At 39.1% G+C, this 20,385-nt stretch overlaps 1 protein-coding gene across 1 annotated transcript in view; it reads left to right on the top strand.

The window, feature by feature from the left end:
- SMIM13 (small integral membrane protein 13) overlaps positions 1 to 19,981 on the top strand; it is a 44,161-nt gene extending 24,180 nt beyond the window's left edge. Inside the window, exon 2 of the mRNA XM_003776746.5 lies at positions 15,687 to 19,981. Coding sequence (XP_003776794.2) covers positions 15,687 to 15,886 — 200 coding nt within the window. The 3' untranslated portion in view covers positions 15,887 to 19,981. The remainder of the gene's footprint in view (positions 1 to 15,686) is intronic.
- Positions 19,982 to 20,385: the final 404 nt, after the last annotated feature.

A 20,385-nucleotide genomic window follows, 5' to 3' on the forward strand; every position in this document is an offset into this window, starting at 1 on the left:
TAAAAGTTATATATTAATAATGCTTAAAATTCTTGGTTACAGTGGTAGTCTCATATCTGTATTGTTTGCCTTAGAGGAGAGGAGGTTGGAGCCTATGAGATGGTAGCAGTGCTAATATTTGATGAGTACTCACTATGTTTTAGGCATTCATTTTAGCTTGTTACATGTATTAACTTTTAAATACCACATACCCTTTGAGAATGGGTACTGTTATTCACATTTTATAGAACAGGAAACTGAAGCACATAGAGGTTAACTTGCCGAAGTCGGAAATAAGTTACTGAGTTAGGATTCATGGAAGAACATCGAGGTCTAACATGCCTCTGAGATATGAGAAATTATGGTGGCAATCCAGTTGATAGATACAAGGATGTGATCTAGGATAGAGAATGACACTAGGAATGTAGAGAAGGAAACAGATGTGAGAGAGTTTATTAAAATAGAATCTGTAGCACTGGGATAAGATAAAGTGGGAACAAAATGCTGAAGAAGAACTCTTTTCTGCCATAGAGATGGGGAGAGAATATAGTTCTCCCAAAGAGCTGTTGGTGGAGACAGACAGCAGACACATGCGCGTGCACTCTCTCCTCTCTCTCTTTCTCTCTCTCTCACTCACTCACTGTTTTTGAGATGTCTTCAAACTAGCCAGGTAGAAATTCCCTCTTGAGGTTCAGGAAAGGTGGAAAGTATGGATGAAAATTTGGTCCTCGGGCCGGGCGTGGTGGCTCACGCCTGTAATCCCAGCACTTTGGGAGGCCGAGACAGGTGGATCATGAGGTCAGGAGATCGAGACCATCCTGGCTAACACGGTGAAACTCCGTCTCTACTAAAAACACAAAAAATTAGCTGGGCGTGGTGGCGGGCGCCTGTAGTCCCAGCTACTTGGGAGGCTGAGACAGGAGAATGGCGTGAACCCGGGAGGCACAGCTTTCAGTGAGCCGAGATCGTGCCACTGCACTCCAGCCTGGGCAACAGAGCGAGACTCTATCTCAAAAAAAAAAAAAAAAAAAGAAAGAAAATTTGGTCCTCATCATCTATAATAACGATGATATTTGGATCCATGGCAGTGTTGTGATCACCAGAAGAAGAAGAAGAGAACAGAAAGAGGAGAGAAGAGATTTTAAAAGGTAACTTGAAATATCTTATGATTATTGGATAGAAAAGCTTTGGATTTGGAGGTACTATGGTTCAAATTTGTGTTGATTTGATAGTGGTAACTCCAGGGGTTTAATAACTTCTGGCATTGCCTAGTGTGTCGTTGAGAAAGGGGTGTGTACAATAGAGGGAGAATTTTAAGAATTAGAAGAGCTTGGCTTACTTGGTTTAGTCTATGTTTAGCACTTGGACATATTGTCTCATAGATGAACCTTTGCTGCCTTCAGAGTAAAATGGGAATAAGGTAATAAGATTGAAAATGGAAAAGAGCTTTTTATAAATGTGAAATTGGTATTGAGCCAGTCAACTAGCTACTTAGATACTATCATGAAGGTGAGATTATATAACTCCATTGGAATGATTCCACAATTTACAAAGATAAGAATTTGTGGTTATACTGCACCTGGGCTTTTGGACTGAAAATACCTTGGGTAGTGTGTCTTAATCTGTTTGGGCTGCTGTAACAGAAATACCACAGACTGGGTGGCTTATAAACAACGGAAGTTTATTTCTCATGGTTCTAGAGGGCTGGGAAATCCAAGATCAGGGTACTGGCAGATTTAATGTCTGGTGAGGGCCTGCTTCCTGGTTCATAGATGTCTGTCTTCTCACTGTGTCCAAACATGGCAGAAGGGGAAGGAGTGAGGGAGCTCTCTGGGGTGTTATTTTAATCAATGCATTAATCCCATTCATGAGGACTCCACCCTATGACCTAATCACCTCCCAGAGGCTCCACCTGCAAATACTGTCACATTGGGGATTAAATTTCAATATATGAATTTTGGGAGCACACAAACATTCAGACTACAGCAAGTAGCAAAATCATATTCTCATTCTCTAGATAGTGCTTTGTGTTTCAGTCATACTGTCACCATGAAAATCTGAGAAATTTGATACGCTGTTAAGATTCATTGCTCTGTCTTACGTAGCTGGCTGTCTTCCAATGTCATGAGTCACTGTGTGCCTTTATTTTCTTATTTAGAAAATGGGAATAATGATTGCTGGTCTCATTCAGATGGATTGTGTAAAAGCACAGTGATTGAATGTAAAAGCACTTTGTGAACTGATAACTGTGTAATTGAAGGTGAAATTACACTTCTTCCCCGGGTTTGTGGTGTGTTGATAGTGATGGTTCATCACTCAAGTTCATCTATCACAACCCTTCTGCTGCCAGGATGTTTATCTTACATAGAAAACCATTTACAGTGTGTTTCATGAAATTCATCATTTGAACAAATGCTTAGTTATTGGCACACAGAAGTGAGTGCTCTTTTGCCTATCTCAGAATACACACCCTCTATTGCTGACTAGTTATTCTGGCATACAGTGCGAGACTGAAGCAAGACATAAACTTCCTTTTAAGCTGAAAAACTACAAAACCCATTTTAACAATCAGTGTATTGTGGACTGTCCTTTGCCCCTCACCTCTCCTTTCTTTTTTCACTCTCTACTGTTTCTGTCTTACTAAATCCCAGGACATGGTTCCAGACCCATGCCCATAGAATAAGAGTTAAGAAGTTTCTCATATGTGCCTGTTGGGCCCGGGAATTTTATAAGCTCTACTTCTGTAAGAAGTCCGCTGTAGGCATGCAGGGTGCAATGGGTAAGTCTTTTTCAGAAAAAGGCTGCCTGGGTTTTAGTGGTTTTACTTCCTTCATTCCCCTCTCCCCCAGAATACATATGCTCACCTGGGAGAAGTTAGTCACTAGGGCCCAGAGTCCGGATTAGGTTGGTCTATATTTATGGTTATACAGGTGCCTCTCCCCCTCCCAACACACACACCTGCATACACACCCCTCTGTTGTTATTTGGTGCTCTCTTACCAATGTCATGTAAAGGGTGATGCTTTATTTTCTATTACGTAACTTTGCATTTGTCTTCTCTTCCACTCATTGTATAAAAGAGAATGAGTTCTGAATGCATAAGTGCTATATTAAACATTCTATTAACCAGACATAATACAATTCTACTTGGAGCAAGATACAATCATTCTTTATGTCCACTTCTGACTATCCATTATGTCGGTCATCATATCCATGGTCCTCCTGCAGCATTGCTCCACTCATCATCAATGTCTGGCCAGTTTCTTTGTTGCTCCCCTTACATACATACCTACACCATCTCACTAGTAAATACTGATTTTGCATTAAGCTGCCTTTTCTCAAGTGGAGTCTTCTCAGGTTCTCTGGTCAACTGTTGTTCTGTCTATCCCCCATGGGCACCCCACTGCTAATCTTTTCTTCTTTTCCTTGGCCAGTCTCCACAATTGATTGGCAGCAGCACTCATGCTTCTTTTTCACTTCTTTTTGTCTTTTCCAAGGCTGCATGTCCGTCGGAATCATCTAGGGAGCTTAAAAAAATGAATAAGCACAATCCCTGGAGATTGATTTTGGGATATCTGGGATGAGCTCTTGGCAATCTGTATTTTCTAAAAACTCCTCAGCAGATTTCGAAGTTTGAATGATCCGTCTTGTGAAGGGTGCAGTGTGGTAATCACATACCTTTAACTAGAATCGTTCCACTGGATAATAATTTTGAACTTGCCTTACTTTTACAGGTGTTCTTTTCCCTAAAAGGGAAAATATGAATCCTATCCTCTTGTGACCCCACCTTGCTCCGACTCTGAGTAGTTCCTCTGTCCTAGAGGTGGAGGACTTTTTGCAGTGTGGACCAAAAGTCAGGCCTGTGACCTTTTTGCAGTGTGGACCAAAAGTCAGGCCTGTGACCTTTTTGCAGTGTGGACCAAAAGTCAGGCCTGTGACCTTTTTGCAGTATGGACCAAAGATCAGGCCTGTGACCTTTTTGCAGTATGGACCAAAGGTCAGGCCTATCCTCTTGTGACCCTACCTTGCCCTGACTAAGTAGTTCCTCTGCTCTAGAGGTGGAGGACTTTTTTGCAGTGTGGACCTTTATCGAAGGTCAGGCCTGTGTTTTAAAGGAATTGAGGCAGATTCCAACAAGATTAAAAGTTTTGGTTAGACATTATCTAACAAAATAATTGCCTGCCTGGGTTTTTTTTTTTTTTTTTTTGGGGTGGCTCCTGTGATAGAGGCTGTCCTCCAAGAGCCTATTGTCTAATAAAGGTAGAGGAGATATCATTACTGGGGATCTTTTTCCGGGCTGTTCCCTCTACTCCCCTTAAATCTCAAAAAACGCCTATGTCAGCTGGGAATGGCAGCTCACACCTGTAATCCCAGCACCTTGAGAGGCCAAGGCGGGAGAATCACTTGAACCAGGAGTTTGAGACCAGTCTGGGCAACAAAGCAAGACCCTATCTCTACAATAAATAAATAAAAACACCCGGGTCCTCTCAGGGATAGGCCCTATATCCATGTTCACTGTACCTGCTCCTGGGGCTGACACTTGAACTCAGTTTAGGGCAGAGATTCTACATTGTGTTTTTTTCTAGGTTTGTGTTTTAGAAAGCTGGGGGGAGGAGGAGCAATCTACAGAGAGAAGCATAGAGAAAAATGGAGCCACTGTGCAGAGAGAAACAGATAATGCTGAGCAAATGACCTCAGTTCACGAGAACCTTCTCCTAGTTCTCGTCCCTTGTAAGGGCGCTTCCTCCCATGCTCTCTGAGACACCTCTGTAGCTTTTAGTAAATTCCCCTTTTTTTGTTTAAGCTAAGTCTTTGAAATTCTCTAACTTGAACTAAAAGCTGCTTTATTAAAATAATGAGATGAACTATGTGTGTAACTTTCTATTTCATGTTATATTTGTCATAAGATGATTACAAATACCATAGATGAATAGATTTTGAGCCTTATTAGCAGCAAGGAGTGTGGCATACCAGAAGTGTATGACAGAACAGTTTAGTTAAACTGAATAACAATTTGGCCATTAGATGATATGTGCAAAGCATTTTCTTACAGTTCTTATCCCAGAGTTTTAAAAGTTAGCTGTTATTATTTTTATTGTTACATAATAATCATACATATTTACGGAGTATATATGATATTTCAATACGTACATATAATTTACCATGATCAAAGCAGGGTATTTAGCATATCCATCACCTCAAACATTTATCATTTCTTTGTGTTGGAAACATTTCAAATCTTCTAGCTATTTTGAAATATACATTATTGTATGTATTTTTTATTTTTGTGGGTACGTAGTAGGTATATATATGGGGTACATGAGATATTTTGATACGGGCATGCAATGCATAATAATCACATCAGGATAAATGGGGTATTCACTACCTCAAGCATTTATCCTTTGTGTTATAATTGTTTTATTTTCTTTTAATTATTTTTATAAATGTACAGTAAGTTATTGTTGACTGTAATCACGCTGATGTGCTGTCAAATACTAGATCTTATTCATTCTATCTAAATATGTTTTTGTACCCATTAACCATTCCCACTCCCTGCCCCTTCAGTACCCTTCCCAGCCTCTGGGAGCTATCATTCTACTTTCTATAAGTTCAGTTGTTTTAATTCTTAGCTCCTACAAATAAGTGAGAACATGCAAAGTTTGTCTTTCTGTGCTTGGCTTATTTCATTTAACGTCCTCCAGTTTCATCCGTGTTATTGCAAGTGACAGGATCTCATTCTTTTCTTTGGCTGAATAGGATTTCATTGTGTATATGTACCACATTTTAAAAATCCATTTGTCTGTTGATGGACACCTAGGTTGCTTCCAAATCTTGCCTGTTGTGAATAGTACTGCAGTAAACATGGGAATGTAGGTATCTCTTCAGTATATTGATTTCCTTTTTTTAGGGGGGTAGGTGGGGAAATACCTAGCAGTGGGATTGCTGGATCGTATGATGGTTTTATTTTTAGATTTTTAAAGGAACCTCCAAATTGTTCTCCATAGTGGTGTTACCAACTTATGTACACAGTGTTTCCACCAGCACTGTACAAGGGTTCCTTTTTTCTCCACATTCTCACCAGCACTCGTTATTGTCTATCTTTTGGATAAAAGCCATTTTAACTGGGTGAGATGACATCTCATTGTGGTTTTGTTTTGCATTTCTCTGATGATCAGTGATGTTGAGCACCTCTTTATATACCTTCAGGTGGTTTCTTATCAGTAATGTCCTTTTCTTTCAGGTTGAAGAACTCCCTTTAGCACTTCTTGTAGGACAGGTTTGGTGTTGACTAAATCCCCTAGCGGGAAAGTCTTGATTTCTCTTTCATGTTTGAAGGATATTTTTGCTTGATATACCCTAGGATAATTTTTTTTCCTTCAGCATTTTAAATATGCCATGCTATGGCCGGGTGTGGTAGCTCACGCCTGTAATCCCAGCATTTTGGGAGGCTGAGGCCGGTGGATCACCTGAGGTCAGGAGTTTGAGACCAGCCTGGCCAACATGGCGAAACCCCGTCTCTACTAAAAATACAAAAATCAGCTGGGCATGGTGGCATGCACCTGTAATGCCAGCTACCTGGGAGGCTGAGGCAGGAGAATCACTTGAACCTGAGAGGTGGAGGTTGCAGGGAGGCAGAGGTTGCAGTGAGCTGAGATGACGCTACTGCACTCCAGTCTGGGCAACAGAGTGAGACTCCATCTTAAAAAAAAAAAAAAAGACCTGGTGTGGTGGCTCATGCCTGTAATCCCAGCACTTTGGGAGGCCAAGGCGGGTGGATCCCTTGAAATCCGGAGTTTGAGACCAGCCTGGCCAGCATGGTGAAACCCCGTCTCTACTAAAAATACAAAAATTAGCTGGGCATGGTAGTGCAACCTGTAATCTCAGCTACTCGGGAGTCTGAGGCAGGAGAATTGCTTGAACCTGGGAAGTAGAGGTTGCAGTGAGCCGAGATCGTGCCATTGCACTCCAGACTCCAGCCTGGGTGACAGAGCGAGACCCTGTCTCAAAACAAAAAACAAAACAACAACAACAACAACAACAAAATGCCATGCCACTCTCTCCTGACCTATAAGTTTCCACTGAGAGATTGATTGCCAGACACGTTCAAGCTTTTGAGTATCTTATTTGTTTCTTTTCTCTTGCTGCTTTTAGGATCCTTTCTTTGTCCCTTACCTTTGGGAGTTTGATTATTAAATGCCTTGAGGTAATCTTCTTTGGGTTAAATCTGCTTGGTGTTCTGTAACTTTCTTGTACATGAGTATTGATACCTTTCTCTAGGTTTGAGAAATTCTCTGTTATCTCTTTAAATAAACTTTGTACCCTAATCTCTCTCTCTACCTCCTCTTTAAGGCCTGTAATTCTTAGATTAGCCCTTCTGAGGCTATTCTCTAGATCTTATAGATGTACTTTATTCTTTTTTCTTTTGTCTCCTCTGACTGCATATTTTATTTATTTATTTTGAGATGGAGTCTTGCTCTGTTGTCCAGGCTGGAGTGCAGTGGCGCGATCTTGGCTCACCACAACCTCCGCCTCCCGGGTTCAAGTGATTCTCCTGCCTCAGCCTCCGGAGTAGCTGGGACTACAGGTGTGTGCCACCACGCCCAGCTAATTTTTGTATTTTTAGTAGAGGCGGGGTTTCACTATATTGGCCAGGCTGGTCTCGAACTCCTGACCTCGTGATACGCCTGCCTCGGCTTCCCAAAGTGCTGGAATTATAGGCGTGAGCCGTGGCGCCCAGCCCTGGCTGTGTATTTCCAAATAGCCTGTCTTCAAGGTCACTAATTTTCTTTTGCTTGATCAGTTCTGCTGTTGAGAGACTCTGATGCATTCCTCAGTATGTCAGTTGAAATTTTCAGCTCCAGAATTTCTGCTTGATTTAAAAAAACTATTTCAATCTATTTGTTAAATTTATCTGATAGGATTCAAATTCATTCTCTTATCTTTAATTTTGTTGAGCCTCCTCAAAACAGCTATTTTGAATTCCTCTCTCTGAAAGGTCACATATCTCTGGGAGTGGTCTCTGATGCCTTATGTAGTTCATTTGGTGAGGTCGTGTTTTCCTGGATGGTCTTGATACTTCTGGATGTTTAGGTGTTTATTGTGGTCTTCACAATCTGGGCTTGTTTGTACCTATCCTTTTTGGGAATGCTTTCCAAGTTTTGGAAGGGACTTGGGCATTGTGACCTAAGTCTTTGTTCACTGTAGCCATGTTTGCATTGGGAAGCATCCCAAGCCCAGTTATGCCGTGGCTCTTGCAGACTTGTAGAGTCACCACCTTGGTTGTCTTGGGTAAGATCCAGAAGAATTCTCTGGGTTAGCAAGCAGAAACTCTTGTTCTCTTCCCTTACTTCCCCCAAACAAATGGAGTCTCTCTGTGCTGAGCTGCCTGGAGCAGGGGAAGGGATAACATAGTCACCCCTGTGGCCACCACTGCTGGGACTGTGCTGAGCCAGACTCGAAGCCAGCATAACAATGGGTCTTGATTGAAGCTGATGGTGACCACTGCCTGGCTACCACTTATGTTTGCTCAAGGCCCAAGGGCTCTACAATCAGCAGGTGGTGAATCCAGTCACGCTTGCGTCCTTCCCATTAGGGTGGGGTGAGTGCCCCCCTAGCTGTCTGGGAGCCAGAGCCAGGAGTTGGGAAACTTACAAATTTACCTGGTACTCTCTATTCTACTGCAGCTAAGCTGGCACCGAAGCTGTAAGACAGAATTCCTCCCAGTCTTCCCTTTCCTCAAACAGAGAACTGTTTCCTTGTGGCCACAGCTGCCCTAGGCCCACAGGGACTACTGTCTTCCAGCCACCAGTGTTCACTCAAGGCTCAGTGTATTAGTTCACTTTCATGCTGCTGATAAAGACATACCTGAGACTGGGCAATTTACAAAAGAAAGAGGTTTAATTGGATTTACAGTTCTACGTGGCTGGGGAAGCCTCACAATTATGGTGGAAGGCAAGAAGGAGCAAGTCCTGTCTTACACGGATGGCAGCAGGCAAAGAGAGAATGAGGAAGACGCAAAAGTGGAAACCTCTGATAAAACCATCAGATCTCGTGAGACTTATTCACTACCAGGAGAACAGTAGGGGGGAAGCTGCTCCCCATGATTCAATTATCTCCCACTGGGTCCCTCCCACAACACGTGGGAATTATAGGAGTACTTGTGTGGGGACACAGCCAAACCATATCTAACTCAGTTAGCTTGTGGTGAGATTTGGTTGGGAACACAGCCAAACCATATCACTCAGTTAGCTTGTGGTGAATGCTGTCAGGACTTAGTCTCTCCTTCAGGACAATGGGCTTCCCTCTGGCCCAGAGCAGGTCCAGAAATGCCATCTAGGAGCCAAGGCCTGGAATGGGGGACATCAGGAGGCTGCTTGGTATTCTATCCCACTGTAGCTGAGCTGGTACCCAAGCTGCAAGACAAAGTTCTTTTTACTCTTTTCTCTCCTTTCCTTGAGTAAGAGTTTCTCCCCGTAGCCACCACAGCTCAGAATGTGCTGGGTCACATCTGAGGCCAACACGGCTCTGAGTCTCACTCAAGGCCCTCAGTAAGTACTGTTTGGCTACCACCGTTGACTATTTAGGGCCCAAGGGCTATCTTCTAAGCAGGCAATGCGTCCTGCTAGGACTGGGTCCTTCCATTCAAGGCAGCAGGTTCCTATCTGGCCCAGGGTGTATCTGGAAATGTCAGCTGGGAGCTAGGGCCTGGAATGGCAACCTCATGACTCTGCTTGGTGCCCTATTCTAGTATGGCTAAGCTGATACCCAAGTTGCAAGACGAAGTCCTCTTTACTCTCTACTCTCCTCAAACAGAGGGAAGAAGCGTCTCCCAGACCTGTGAGCTGTACTGCTTGTAGTTGAGGAGGGGTAACGCAAGCATTCCTTTGGTTGCCCCAGGTGGTGTTTCACTAGGTTGTGTGCCCTGTAAGTCCACTGGCTCCAAGCCCATCCCAGCACAGCACCAGGACTTGTCCAGGAATTTTAGTCCTTGTGGCTTAGATTCCCTTTCAAGTTTATTGAGGTCCCCAGAGCACTTTAGCCCATGGTGGTAGGGCTTGCTGGAACTCAGGTTCCAGTTGCTGGGGTGGGCAATTTCCCTATGGTTAGGGCTGGTCTAACTGCCCCCTCTGTGGGTACAGACTGAGTTCTGTCCTGTCTTGCTTTCTTCTGTGACAGGACAGCACTGAGTTTCAGTGCAGAGTCCCATAATCACTGTGCTGTCCCTTCCCCAGGCGTACAGATTCTCTTTCCATGGCATGTGACTGCTGCTGGCAGGGGAGGGGGGTAGCGTAGGCATTTCAAGACTATCTTTCCTACCCTCTTCAGTGCCTCTTTTATTAATATGATGTTAAAACCAGGTACTGTGATCGTTCACCTGATTTTTGATTTTTATGAAGGTGCTTTTTTGTGTGGATAGTTGTTCACTTTGGCATTGCTACAGGGGGGATGATCACTGGAGGCTTCTGTTTGGCCATCTTGCTCTGCCTCCCTCCTCTCTAATTGTATTTTTGTACCCACTAATCAACCTCTCTTCATCCGCTCCCCACCTCAACACTTCTTGGACTCCGATAACCATCATTCTACTCTATCTCTGTGACATCAACTTTTTTAGCTGCCACAGATGAGTGAGATGATATGATATTTGTCTTTCTGTATCTGACTTGTTTCACTTAACATAATAACCTCCAGCTCCATCCATGTTGCTGCAAATGACAGGATTTTATTCTTTATGGCGGAATAGTATTCTATTATGTATCTATGCCACATTTTCTTTATCCATTCATCCATTGCTGGCACTTAGGTTGATTTCATATTTTGCTATTGTGAATAGTTCTGCAATAAACATGAGCATGTATGCAGATATCTCTTGAATATACTGATTTCCTTTCTTTTGGATGTATAAACCAACAGTAGAATTGCTGGATCATATGGTAAATCTGTTTTTAGTTTTTTGAGGAACTTAAATGTTCTTGGTGGCTGTGTCCAAAATCAGTTGGCTGTTAATATATGGATTTATTTCTGGATTCCCTGTTGTGTTCCGTTTGTCTATGTGTCTGTTTTTATATTAGTGCCATGCTGTGTTGGTTACTCTAGCTTTTTGGTATATTTTTAAGTCAGGTAGTGTGATGCCTCCTAGTTGTTATTATTGTCATATCTAACATAGCAGTTGAATAGCTTATTGGCAGTTGTATCTGGCACAGTAATACCTTTCTTAGTTTATTCTTTGCTCAGTCATACTTTTCCTGGTATGTATTCATTCGGGCTTTAATAATTTTTTTTTTCCTCAGAACAGATGTGTCATTTGTCGTTTTCCCATACAGACTACCTGGCATTTTTAGTCTCATCCTTTGTTCAGACTATGAACACTCTTTGATAAACAGCCTGTGGTAGAAGCATCAGATCTTACTAGTCCTAAGTATTATGATATGGAAACACCCCGTCTTCCTGTCCCCCTCCTGTCTCTCCCCAAAATTACACCTCTGTAAGAACTTAGTCATTTTACTTGGAGGACAACTTGTTGAACTTTCCTCAATTCAGTGAATTTACTGCAATTCTTATCTAAACTACAACTTATCTCTTTCCTTTGTACTCCCAACCTATCATTACAGTAGTCATTGTAAAAAAAAAAAAAACAAAACAACTGGGTGTTTGTTCTTTTTGGCTGCCCAGTAGATGAGCCTCCCTAGTTATATTGGGGGAATTCCATATCTCACAGTGTTTTGTGAGAAACAGTGTCACTACTGCATGTTTTCCCCCAGCCCTCACACAGCCTATACCCAGACAGAATTGGGAGAAAAACACATACTGTTCAAGCTTACCTCTCTCCAGATTTGAGGATAAAAATTACAGCAGTATGGAATTGGAGTGGTTCAGCTGGCCAGGGTGGGGAGGGGAGTGGTGATAGTAGCCATAACTTGCCTCTCCAAACTCTAGAGTTTTTCTCATGGATACCACATTCTGGTTCTGAATTTTGACTTGAGATTGAATCCCTTACATTGGTTGCTGGCAGTGATTACCAAAAATATTTTTTTGATTCCTCTTACTAAAATTGGGGAAGAGAGAGTCTGTGATCTAGCTGAATGCTCTTGTATCCCAAGCCTCTGAAAGCTACAGCTATCCTTAGTTCCTTACCTTGTAGATTTCTGTGCTGAGAGACTTACTCTTTCTTAACCATCCCAAGAGCACTATAGTACTTTATTGTGGGAACCCCAGTGGTGAGGCCCTTTATCATAGCCTTTTCAGTCAAAAGACTTCCTCACTCTTCTTTATGGTCATTTTATACATTGTAGCCACTGTTGGAATCTTGGGTTTTAATGAAATCAAGACTATCAGTTTTTAGAAAGATTATAATTCTCTGATAGTAAATTTACCACTGTAATATCTGTTTAGCACAATACGCTGATCAAGTGAGTTCTTTTAAGTTACATTTTCGAGTCTAACCTAAGAGTTAAGAGAAGTTTTCCTTAGTATTTGTTGAAGTCAACTGACCTTGTTAATTTAGGCCAATTAATGGCGTTGAGGTATTTACAAAATATAAGTCTACAGACTATTCATGATTTATCTTACCAGTTTCTTTCTTATTTATCCCAATTACCAAAGCCATGTTTTGTTCATTGTGGAAAAATTTGGTAAGTACAGAGAAATATATTTTTTAGAAAAAAACAAGGTGGGTCTCCAAATTGATCTACAGATTAAATGCAGTCCCTGTCAAAATTCTTGATGCCATTTTTTTTTTTTTTAACTGAAATCGACAAGATGATTGTAAAATTCCCATGGAAATGACTCGGAATAGTCAAAACAATCTTGAAAAAGAACATTGATGGACTCACATTTCCTGATTTTTAAACTTAGTGTAAAGCTACTGTAACCAACATGGTATGCGACTAGAATAATGATAGGCATATACAGGTTAATGGGATGGAATTGAGAGTCCAGAAATAAACTGTAACATTTATGGCCAATTGCTTTTTGACAAAGGTGCCAAGATAATGTAATAGTGGGGGAAAATAATCTTTTCAACAAATGATCCTGGAACAGCTTGATTTCCTCATGCAAAAGGATGAATTTGGACCCCTCTCTTATACCAAAATTAACAAAAGTGGATTAAAGACTTACATCTAAGAGCAAAACTATGAACTCTTAGAAGAACTACATAGATGTAAATCTTCATGACATAGGATTGGTCAGTGGTTTCCTAGATATGCCATCCAAAGTACAAGCAAACAAAGGAAAAAATGATGCATTAGGCGTCCTTAAAATTAAAAACTTAGGTGCTTCAAAGGACTTTTTCAAGACAGTGAAAAGCCGGCCCACAGAATGGGAGAAAATATTTGCAAATCATATACCTGATAAGCATCTAATATCTAGAATATACTAAGAACTCTTACAACTCAATAATAAAAAGACAAGCAACTAAATTTAAAAAATGAGCAAAAGAAATGAATAGATATTTCTCCAAAGAAGATAACAGATGGCTAATAAGAACATGCAAAGATGTTTAACATCATTAGTCATGAGGGAAATGCAAATCAAAGCTTCATGATATACCATCATGCCTGCTAGGAGTCCTGTAATAAAAAAGATGGACAATAAAAAGTGTTGGCAAGGATGTAGAGAAATTGGAACCTCATACATTGCAGGTGGGAATGTAAAGTGTTGAAGCTGCTTTGCAGTTTCACAATTGTTTAAACACAGAGTTACCATATGACCCAGCAATTCCCTTCTAGATAGATACACCCAAGATAAATGAAAACATATGTCCATGGAGAAACTTGTACACAAATATTCATTGCAGTCAAAAAGTGGCAGCTTTGTTTCTTATAATAGCCAAAAGTAGAAACTTCTAAATGTCTATCAATTGATGAATCCTTAAGCAGAATGTAATATATACATAAAATTGAATATTATTCAACCATAGAAAGAAATGAAGTACTGATGCTTACAACACAATGGACACACCTTGGAAACATGGGCTGAGTTTGAAAAACCAGACACAGAGGCCACGTATTGTATGATTCCATTAAAATGACATGTTCAGAATAGGCAAATCCAGAGAGACAGAAAGTAGAGTAGTGGTTGCCAGGGGCAAGTGGGAGCAGGGATGGGGAGTGACTGTTAATGGGTATGAGGTTTCTTTTTGGGGTTGATGAAAATGTTTTGGACTTCAGTAGTGGTGATGGTTGTGCAATCTTGTGGATATACTAAAAAACACCGAATTGTATACTTTAAAAGGATGAATTTTATGGTATGTGAATTACATCTCAATTTAAAAACTCAACAGAAGTTACCTCAGATCCCACTGCCTAAGGACAACCACAACTGACATCAATTGAGCATTTTAGAAAATGCCTAATGCCAGGCACCTAAGCCCTTTTGATACCTTCTCATTCATTCCTCACTATAGCTTTGTGAATATTCTGTCAGAACTGGAACTCCTGACTTCTTCCTTGGTGTTCTTTCCACTAATTTGCTCTGCCTGTTTTACACAGAATTTTGGGTAAAGAGAGAAGATGCTAATTTGGAATATCATTAAAATAATATTTTACAAAGTTGGGTGCTTTACTCAAACACACAGTTGACCAAAAAATATTTGTGATTTGGTTCAGGTAACACTCAGCACTCAAGCTTAAAGCAAAAACTTGAGAAATGGATTAAATCTCTGAAGTTTGTCTTTAGTGTCAAGGGGTTTATAGTAATTTTTTTCCAGAGATAGTAAGAAAAAAAACAAGTAAAATTAGAAACTCCCCTTACGTATCTGTTTATCTTGGCCTGGATTAACACTGGGCAAGAAAAGCTGGTTGTATTTTGTTTTCACAAAATACGCTGTGTTTCATTTCTAGTCTATGCAACCAGAGTCTTTAAAGTAGACAGCATCAAGAAAACGCGTCAGCATGAAAAACCTTGTTAGGGTGGTTAATTTAGTTTATTTTATGCTCTTAACATTTTAGAGCAACCAAGTATAGGTTCAGAGGTTTTCTCCTGTGTGTTCCTTTATTGGTTAATGTTTGTTCCTTATTAGTGAACATTTAAAATACTCCTTGCAAAAACAAAACTTGGGTTTTTTTTTGTTAAAAGAGAATTAGTCATACTTTTTAATGACATTGATGTGAAAATATCGTATTTTAAAAATCTGTGTTTTAAACATCTTGAATCTAAGATATTGGTGCCATGGCTTTAGTCTTTCATCATATAATTTAAGAAAATATATTTTCTTTGAAAATTATTTCCAGAAACTTATGAATAGCTTGGTCCTGACTGAGTAGTTTTCATCATAGTGCAGTTAAGTCCTGCTATTTAAGGCCTTATGGATTCTGATTGAAACAAACTTGCTTTTAGTAAATAAATAGCACTGAGATATGAAAGTCTAAGTAAATGGCAAAGTGAATTCTTTCCCAGAAAAATGCTCTCAAAAATTTGATTTTAGTATAAGTAACACTTTTACTTAGATATCATAAACTCATTATGATTTTACTGTAGATGGACTCAACCCGAATTCTAAATTCTATGAGGGTAGAGACTGTTTTTGCCGTTACTGTAATCCCAGAGTTTATCCTCATTCCTTGTACAAAAAATATTTGTTATATCATTATATATTTGTAATTATGTATATTTTTATATAGTATTTTGTAATATACCACCCCATTAACTGTAACGTTCTGAATTGATAACATTGTATGTAATAACTTTTCTTAATGTTTTTCTCTATAGGTTGGTATTTTGTATGGCATCTTTTTTTATCAAAATTCAAGTTTCTCCGGGAACTGGTGGGAGACACAGGATCCCAAGAGGGAGATCATGAGCCTTCAGGGTCTGAAACTGAAGAAGACACTTCCTCCTCTCCACACAGAATCAGATCCGCTCGCCAAAGGAGGGCACCTGCTGATGAAGGCCACAGACCCCTGACATAGTCCTGTACTTGTGAAGGATGAAAAGGCAGTTGCCAGCTTCTGTCTTTAAGTGACTTGGCTTTGAAATTTACTAATGACTGAAGAACATTTGTATTGGATTTTAAGTCCAATTTTAAAAAAGATTTACATGTAAGCCATATAAAAATAAAGGGAACTAAAACCAAATTGGACTATTATAAATTTCATCTTAAAGATAATCTTTGTTTCACTAGCTTTCTACTTATACACTTATTCCTTGGCTTTTGGGCTTATTTTCTTGCACTGGTGCAGATCTGGTAAACATTAAAGGCTTGAAAAACCATATTTTGTTAGCCCTAAAATGTACATTTTTCTTCCCATTTTAACTTGTCTGAAATTGGGATGCATCTCATTACTGTCAACTAGGTGATAGTCATGTAACGCTCCTACTGTGTGCATGTGCGAATTTACAGCTTGTCATCGTGTCATCCCTTTAACCAACTATGTTTTGTTGGTATCAAATGTGTCAGGTTTAATTGACATTTTAAAATGTCTTCAAAAAGATTACACTATGATTCAGCATTGAAACGAAAAGTTATTGTGTATGCAGAAAAGCATGGAAACAGAGCAGCAGGGCGTACATTTGATATTAGTGAAGCAAATATTCGTCGCTGGAGAAATGATCGCAATTCCATATTTTCCTGCAAAGCAACAACAAAATGTTTTACGGGACCTAAGAAAGGTAGGTACCCACAAGTAGACGAAGCTGTACTACATTTCGTCAGTGAGACACGTGCAAAAGGATTGCCTATCACACGCCAAGCAATGCAATTGAAGGCAGGAGAAATTGCCAAAACCCTAGGAATTGATGAAACAAAATTCAAAGCCACGAGAGGCTGGTGTGACCGATTCATGCGCCGAGCAGGACTATCATTAAGGCATCAAATATCGTTTTGTCCCAGGCTCCCCACTGCCATTAAACAGAAGACAGTGTTGGAGCACTCTTTCAAGAAGAGCTGCATAACCAGTACTCTTGACAACACCGGGAGAGACGTTCTGTGGAAAAATGCAGACATCAATGACTCTGGTTTGAAAAGTGATTCAGAAGAGTTGGATTCAGAATATGAAGTTATAATTATAACTTAACCAAATTTATTTCACACATTTTCTTTACATATGCACAAGATTGATGTGATAAAAATCTGTTTAACTCAAAGCGCTGTTTCAATAAATATAAAATAAACGTTTTCTGTGATACGAAAGCATTGTGTCATAGTTTAATGGGCAGTGTTTTTTCTTGGTGATACATATGGTGCATCTTAACAATTGGTAGTATCTTAGGTTAAATTAAAAATGGTAGCTTGTAAATTTATTTTTCTTTTTAAGATAGCAGTTATTTATTGGGGAATTTGATTCTGACTCTTACAATGTTAAACTTGTTATCCTGTGTGAAACACATGTTTTTAGGGGGGAGGGGGTAACCAAGATTTTAGGGTAGTAACTTAGGAATCTAAGAACTATCTTCTACTTTAGGAAGAGTGGGATTAGTTACTCCCTTTGTATAGGAGGACTTTATGCTCAAGGAATGTGTTGTGGAGAAAAACACTTCTTCACAAACAACAATTCAGTGACAAGACCTCAAAGGTAATGCGTACTGAGGAAAACAGTAGTGGGTGAAAATTCCCGCTTAGCTGTAAAATGACTCTCTTGCCAGGTTTCCATGTTTGTCTTAACTGAACTCTGGGCTGAGTGTTTACCAGGGAGGAGAGATGTGAATTAAACAACCTTCCTGTTTAGTGTTACCTGCTTTGTACAAGAATGAAATGCAAAGCCAACTTATTTTGTTAATCCAAGTTCTTTTTATGTTTTTCTTAACCTTTATTAAGGACTAGTCATCACAAAATATCTATTTAACCTCTATTTTATGATGGTGTGTTATTAGGTTTGATACCTCATATTTCTTGCTTAGAGTTTTGTTTAACAGTTCACTGGCTCTGTCCCAATGTTTGTGATGAACACCTTTTTGCTATATTGTAGCTCTTGGAGATACTAAAAGGGAATTCACAGAACATAACTTTAGTTTTGTGTGTTTGCTAGGGGAAGATTTCCTAGCAGCTGAGAGCGAGGCACAGTCTTTGTCTTCATTTCTTTATTAGATACTATTTTCTATTTTTATGTGACTCTAGGGCATAACAAAACAGTGACGGTTTCAAGCATTAATTTTAATGCTTCCTACTAGCTAAATATCTTAAAATGATTATCAGAAAAAAAAATGCCCCCAAAAGTTTTTGGGGGCATTATTTGGTACTGGGAGGATATTTAAATTAGATTTTTCATAGTCTAATGTTTTGAACTATGGGTTCTGTTTTATGGTGGATACCTAAGGTTTAGATAATAGTTGCTGGAAAACTTAAAAGAGCTGGTGAGCTTCCTGTTATGTCACTACTAAAGAATGATGGCTGATGTAACTCTCCCCCCCAAATTAATACAGGTTAACCTTTGTAGAGGTATATATGTTGGCATTGTTTACTGACATTTATGCTTCAAGCATGTCTTATGTAATTTTAAGAAATACTCTATTTAACTTGTGAAATATACCTAAAAGCATACTAGTTAGCTCTTAGACTCTCACTTAGGGAGGGTAAAGAAACATCACTGATGCCAATATGAAGATCTATAAACAAATCCTTTGTTTAGCACCTCACAACACGCTTACCATGGTACATATTTCTTAATGCCACTAAGAAAGGCAAGATAGTTAATGCAGAATTATTTATGTGGTATAGTGTTTCTTTTCCTGTTTTAGTGCTTTTGTAGCTAAACTTAGCAGAACTGCATCACAACTACATTTTCAGTCTCAGTGGGAGGTGGACTAGCCTGTGGTTAATTTTAGAGCTTAAAAGTTTATAAGCATTAAAAACACATACATGTATTAGAATCTTGTCTAACCCCTCACAAAGGATGATGGTGATCAGCATGCCATCTTTTGAAGATTAATTCTAAAATTGAGGACTCTGGTAGGTTGTTTTATTTCCTTCCCAACCAGCCATTCATTTCCAATTGTTTTGCCTTTGAAACTTTTTGTGAAAATTGCCTGTACCAATTGCATTGGTTGCATTGCTCTGATTTAAATGCCAAAAACACTAAATATTTGTGTAGTGCTGTTAAATGAGGTTTTTGATATTTCCATCAAAATGAATATAAAATTCACTTGATGGATTTTGTAGTGATATTTTCATAGTTGAAGCAAACATATTGCTCTGTGGTGGACAGCCACTTCACAGACATGCAGATCCATTTCTTTAGAGATGTTAGGTTTAAAACCCATTTTAATTTTATTTTGCTGAAGGCTTGGAATATATAAAGTAATGGATTCACAAAATATGATATCTTAAAACATGTTGAAAGATTTGAAAGTGGTGCATTTTTACTTTTAAGAGCAACAATCTTTGAAATTAGTCAACAATGCAGTCTTTTTTAAAAGTCAGTTTTCTCAAGTAGTATGTTGTAATGTAAGATGTAACTGGTATAACTAGATTTTGACTGGTAAACTTAAAGTGCTTTTTATATTTGAGGTTGACTTTAAAAAGCCATTGAGCAGTCCTCAGAGGTTATGGACTCTCAGGCGACTAATGGAATAGTGTTCTGTTGTGAAGTCTAGAACTAAAGCACCTTGTATTGTCTGCTTCTAAAGTGTCCTATAGTTTTTAACTTAAAATTTAAAGAGTAACATTTTATCTTATGTCAATTAAAGTTACATTTTTCATTTGTTGGTGTACATGTGCTACCTGTTTTATGGAGAATGTTTAACATGATGATCCTCCAAGTTGGTTTTATGCATAACCATTCACCAAATACTGCTGCTGTGGTTCCTTGAAGGAAATATTCTGTGCTCTGCTATGATGCATTGCCATCTTGCTGCTTGACAATAGGTTTATAAATAATTAGAATTGTGTTTTTTAATAGTACCTTTGTATATATAACAAGATGTAAAATTAAAGATGAGGAATGTGTGTAAATGATCATTCACTGTTTTTGTTTTAAAACTGGTCAGTACTATAAAGCTTCTGTGGTTTGTATGATGTTTTAACTTTCACTTTAAACTGCATAGAATAAATTAAAATGAAAACAACAAAAGTTATGTGTCTCTGGTTGATAAAGGATAATAAGTATGAAGGGTGCCTTGGACATGAAGGGATTTGAAAGCAGCCATTCTTACTAATAGTCCACACTTCACCCCATTTTTCAAACGAAAAATCTAGAAGAATTAAGAGAATAGCAATAATATTTCTTAGTGCCATGAAAGTAAATGACTTAGGACATACATATAGCATTAAAGGACACGCACACACACACATATATAGTGTTAGAGCTACATTATTACATTTACCTTATTTAACTTTTTGTTTTCTTCCCATGCTGTATTCAACACCCTCAAGGTTGTTTTGTTAACCTGTTTGCCATAAATCATGTTTCACATTTTTGTTAGTATTAACCACCAGGAAGATTGAGGAAACTCATCAAAGCCAAGTAAAAAGATG

This window comes from Pongo abelii, chromosome 5 (genome assembly GCF_028885655.2).
Source record: "Pongo abelii isolate AG06213 chromosome 5, NHGRI_mPonAbe1-v2.0_pri, whole genome shotgun sequence".
NCBI lineage: Eukaryota > Metazoa > Chordata > Mammalia > Primates > Hominidae > Pongo > Pongo abelii.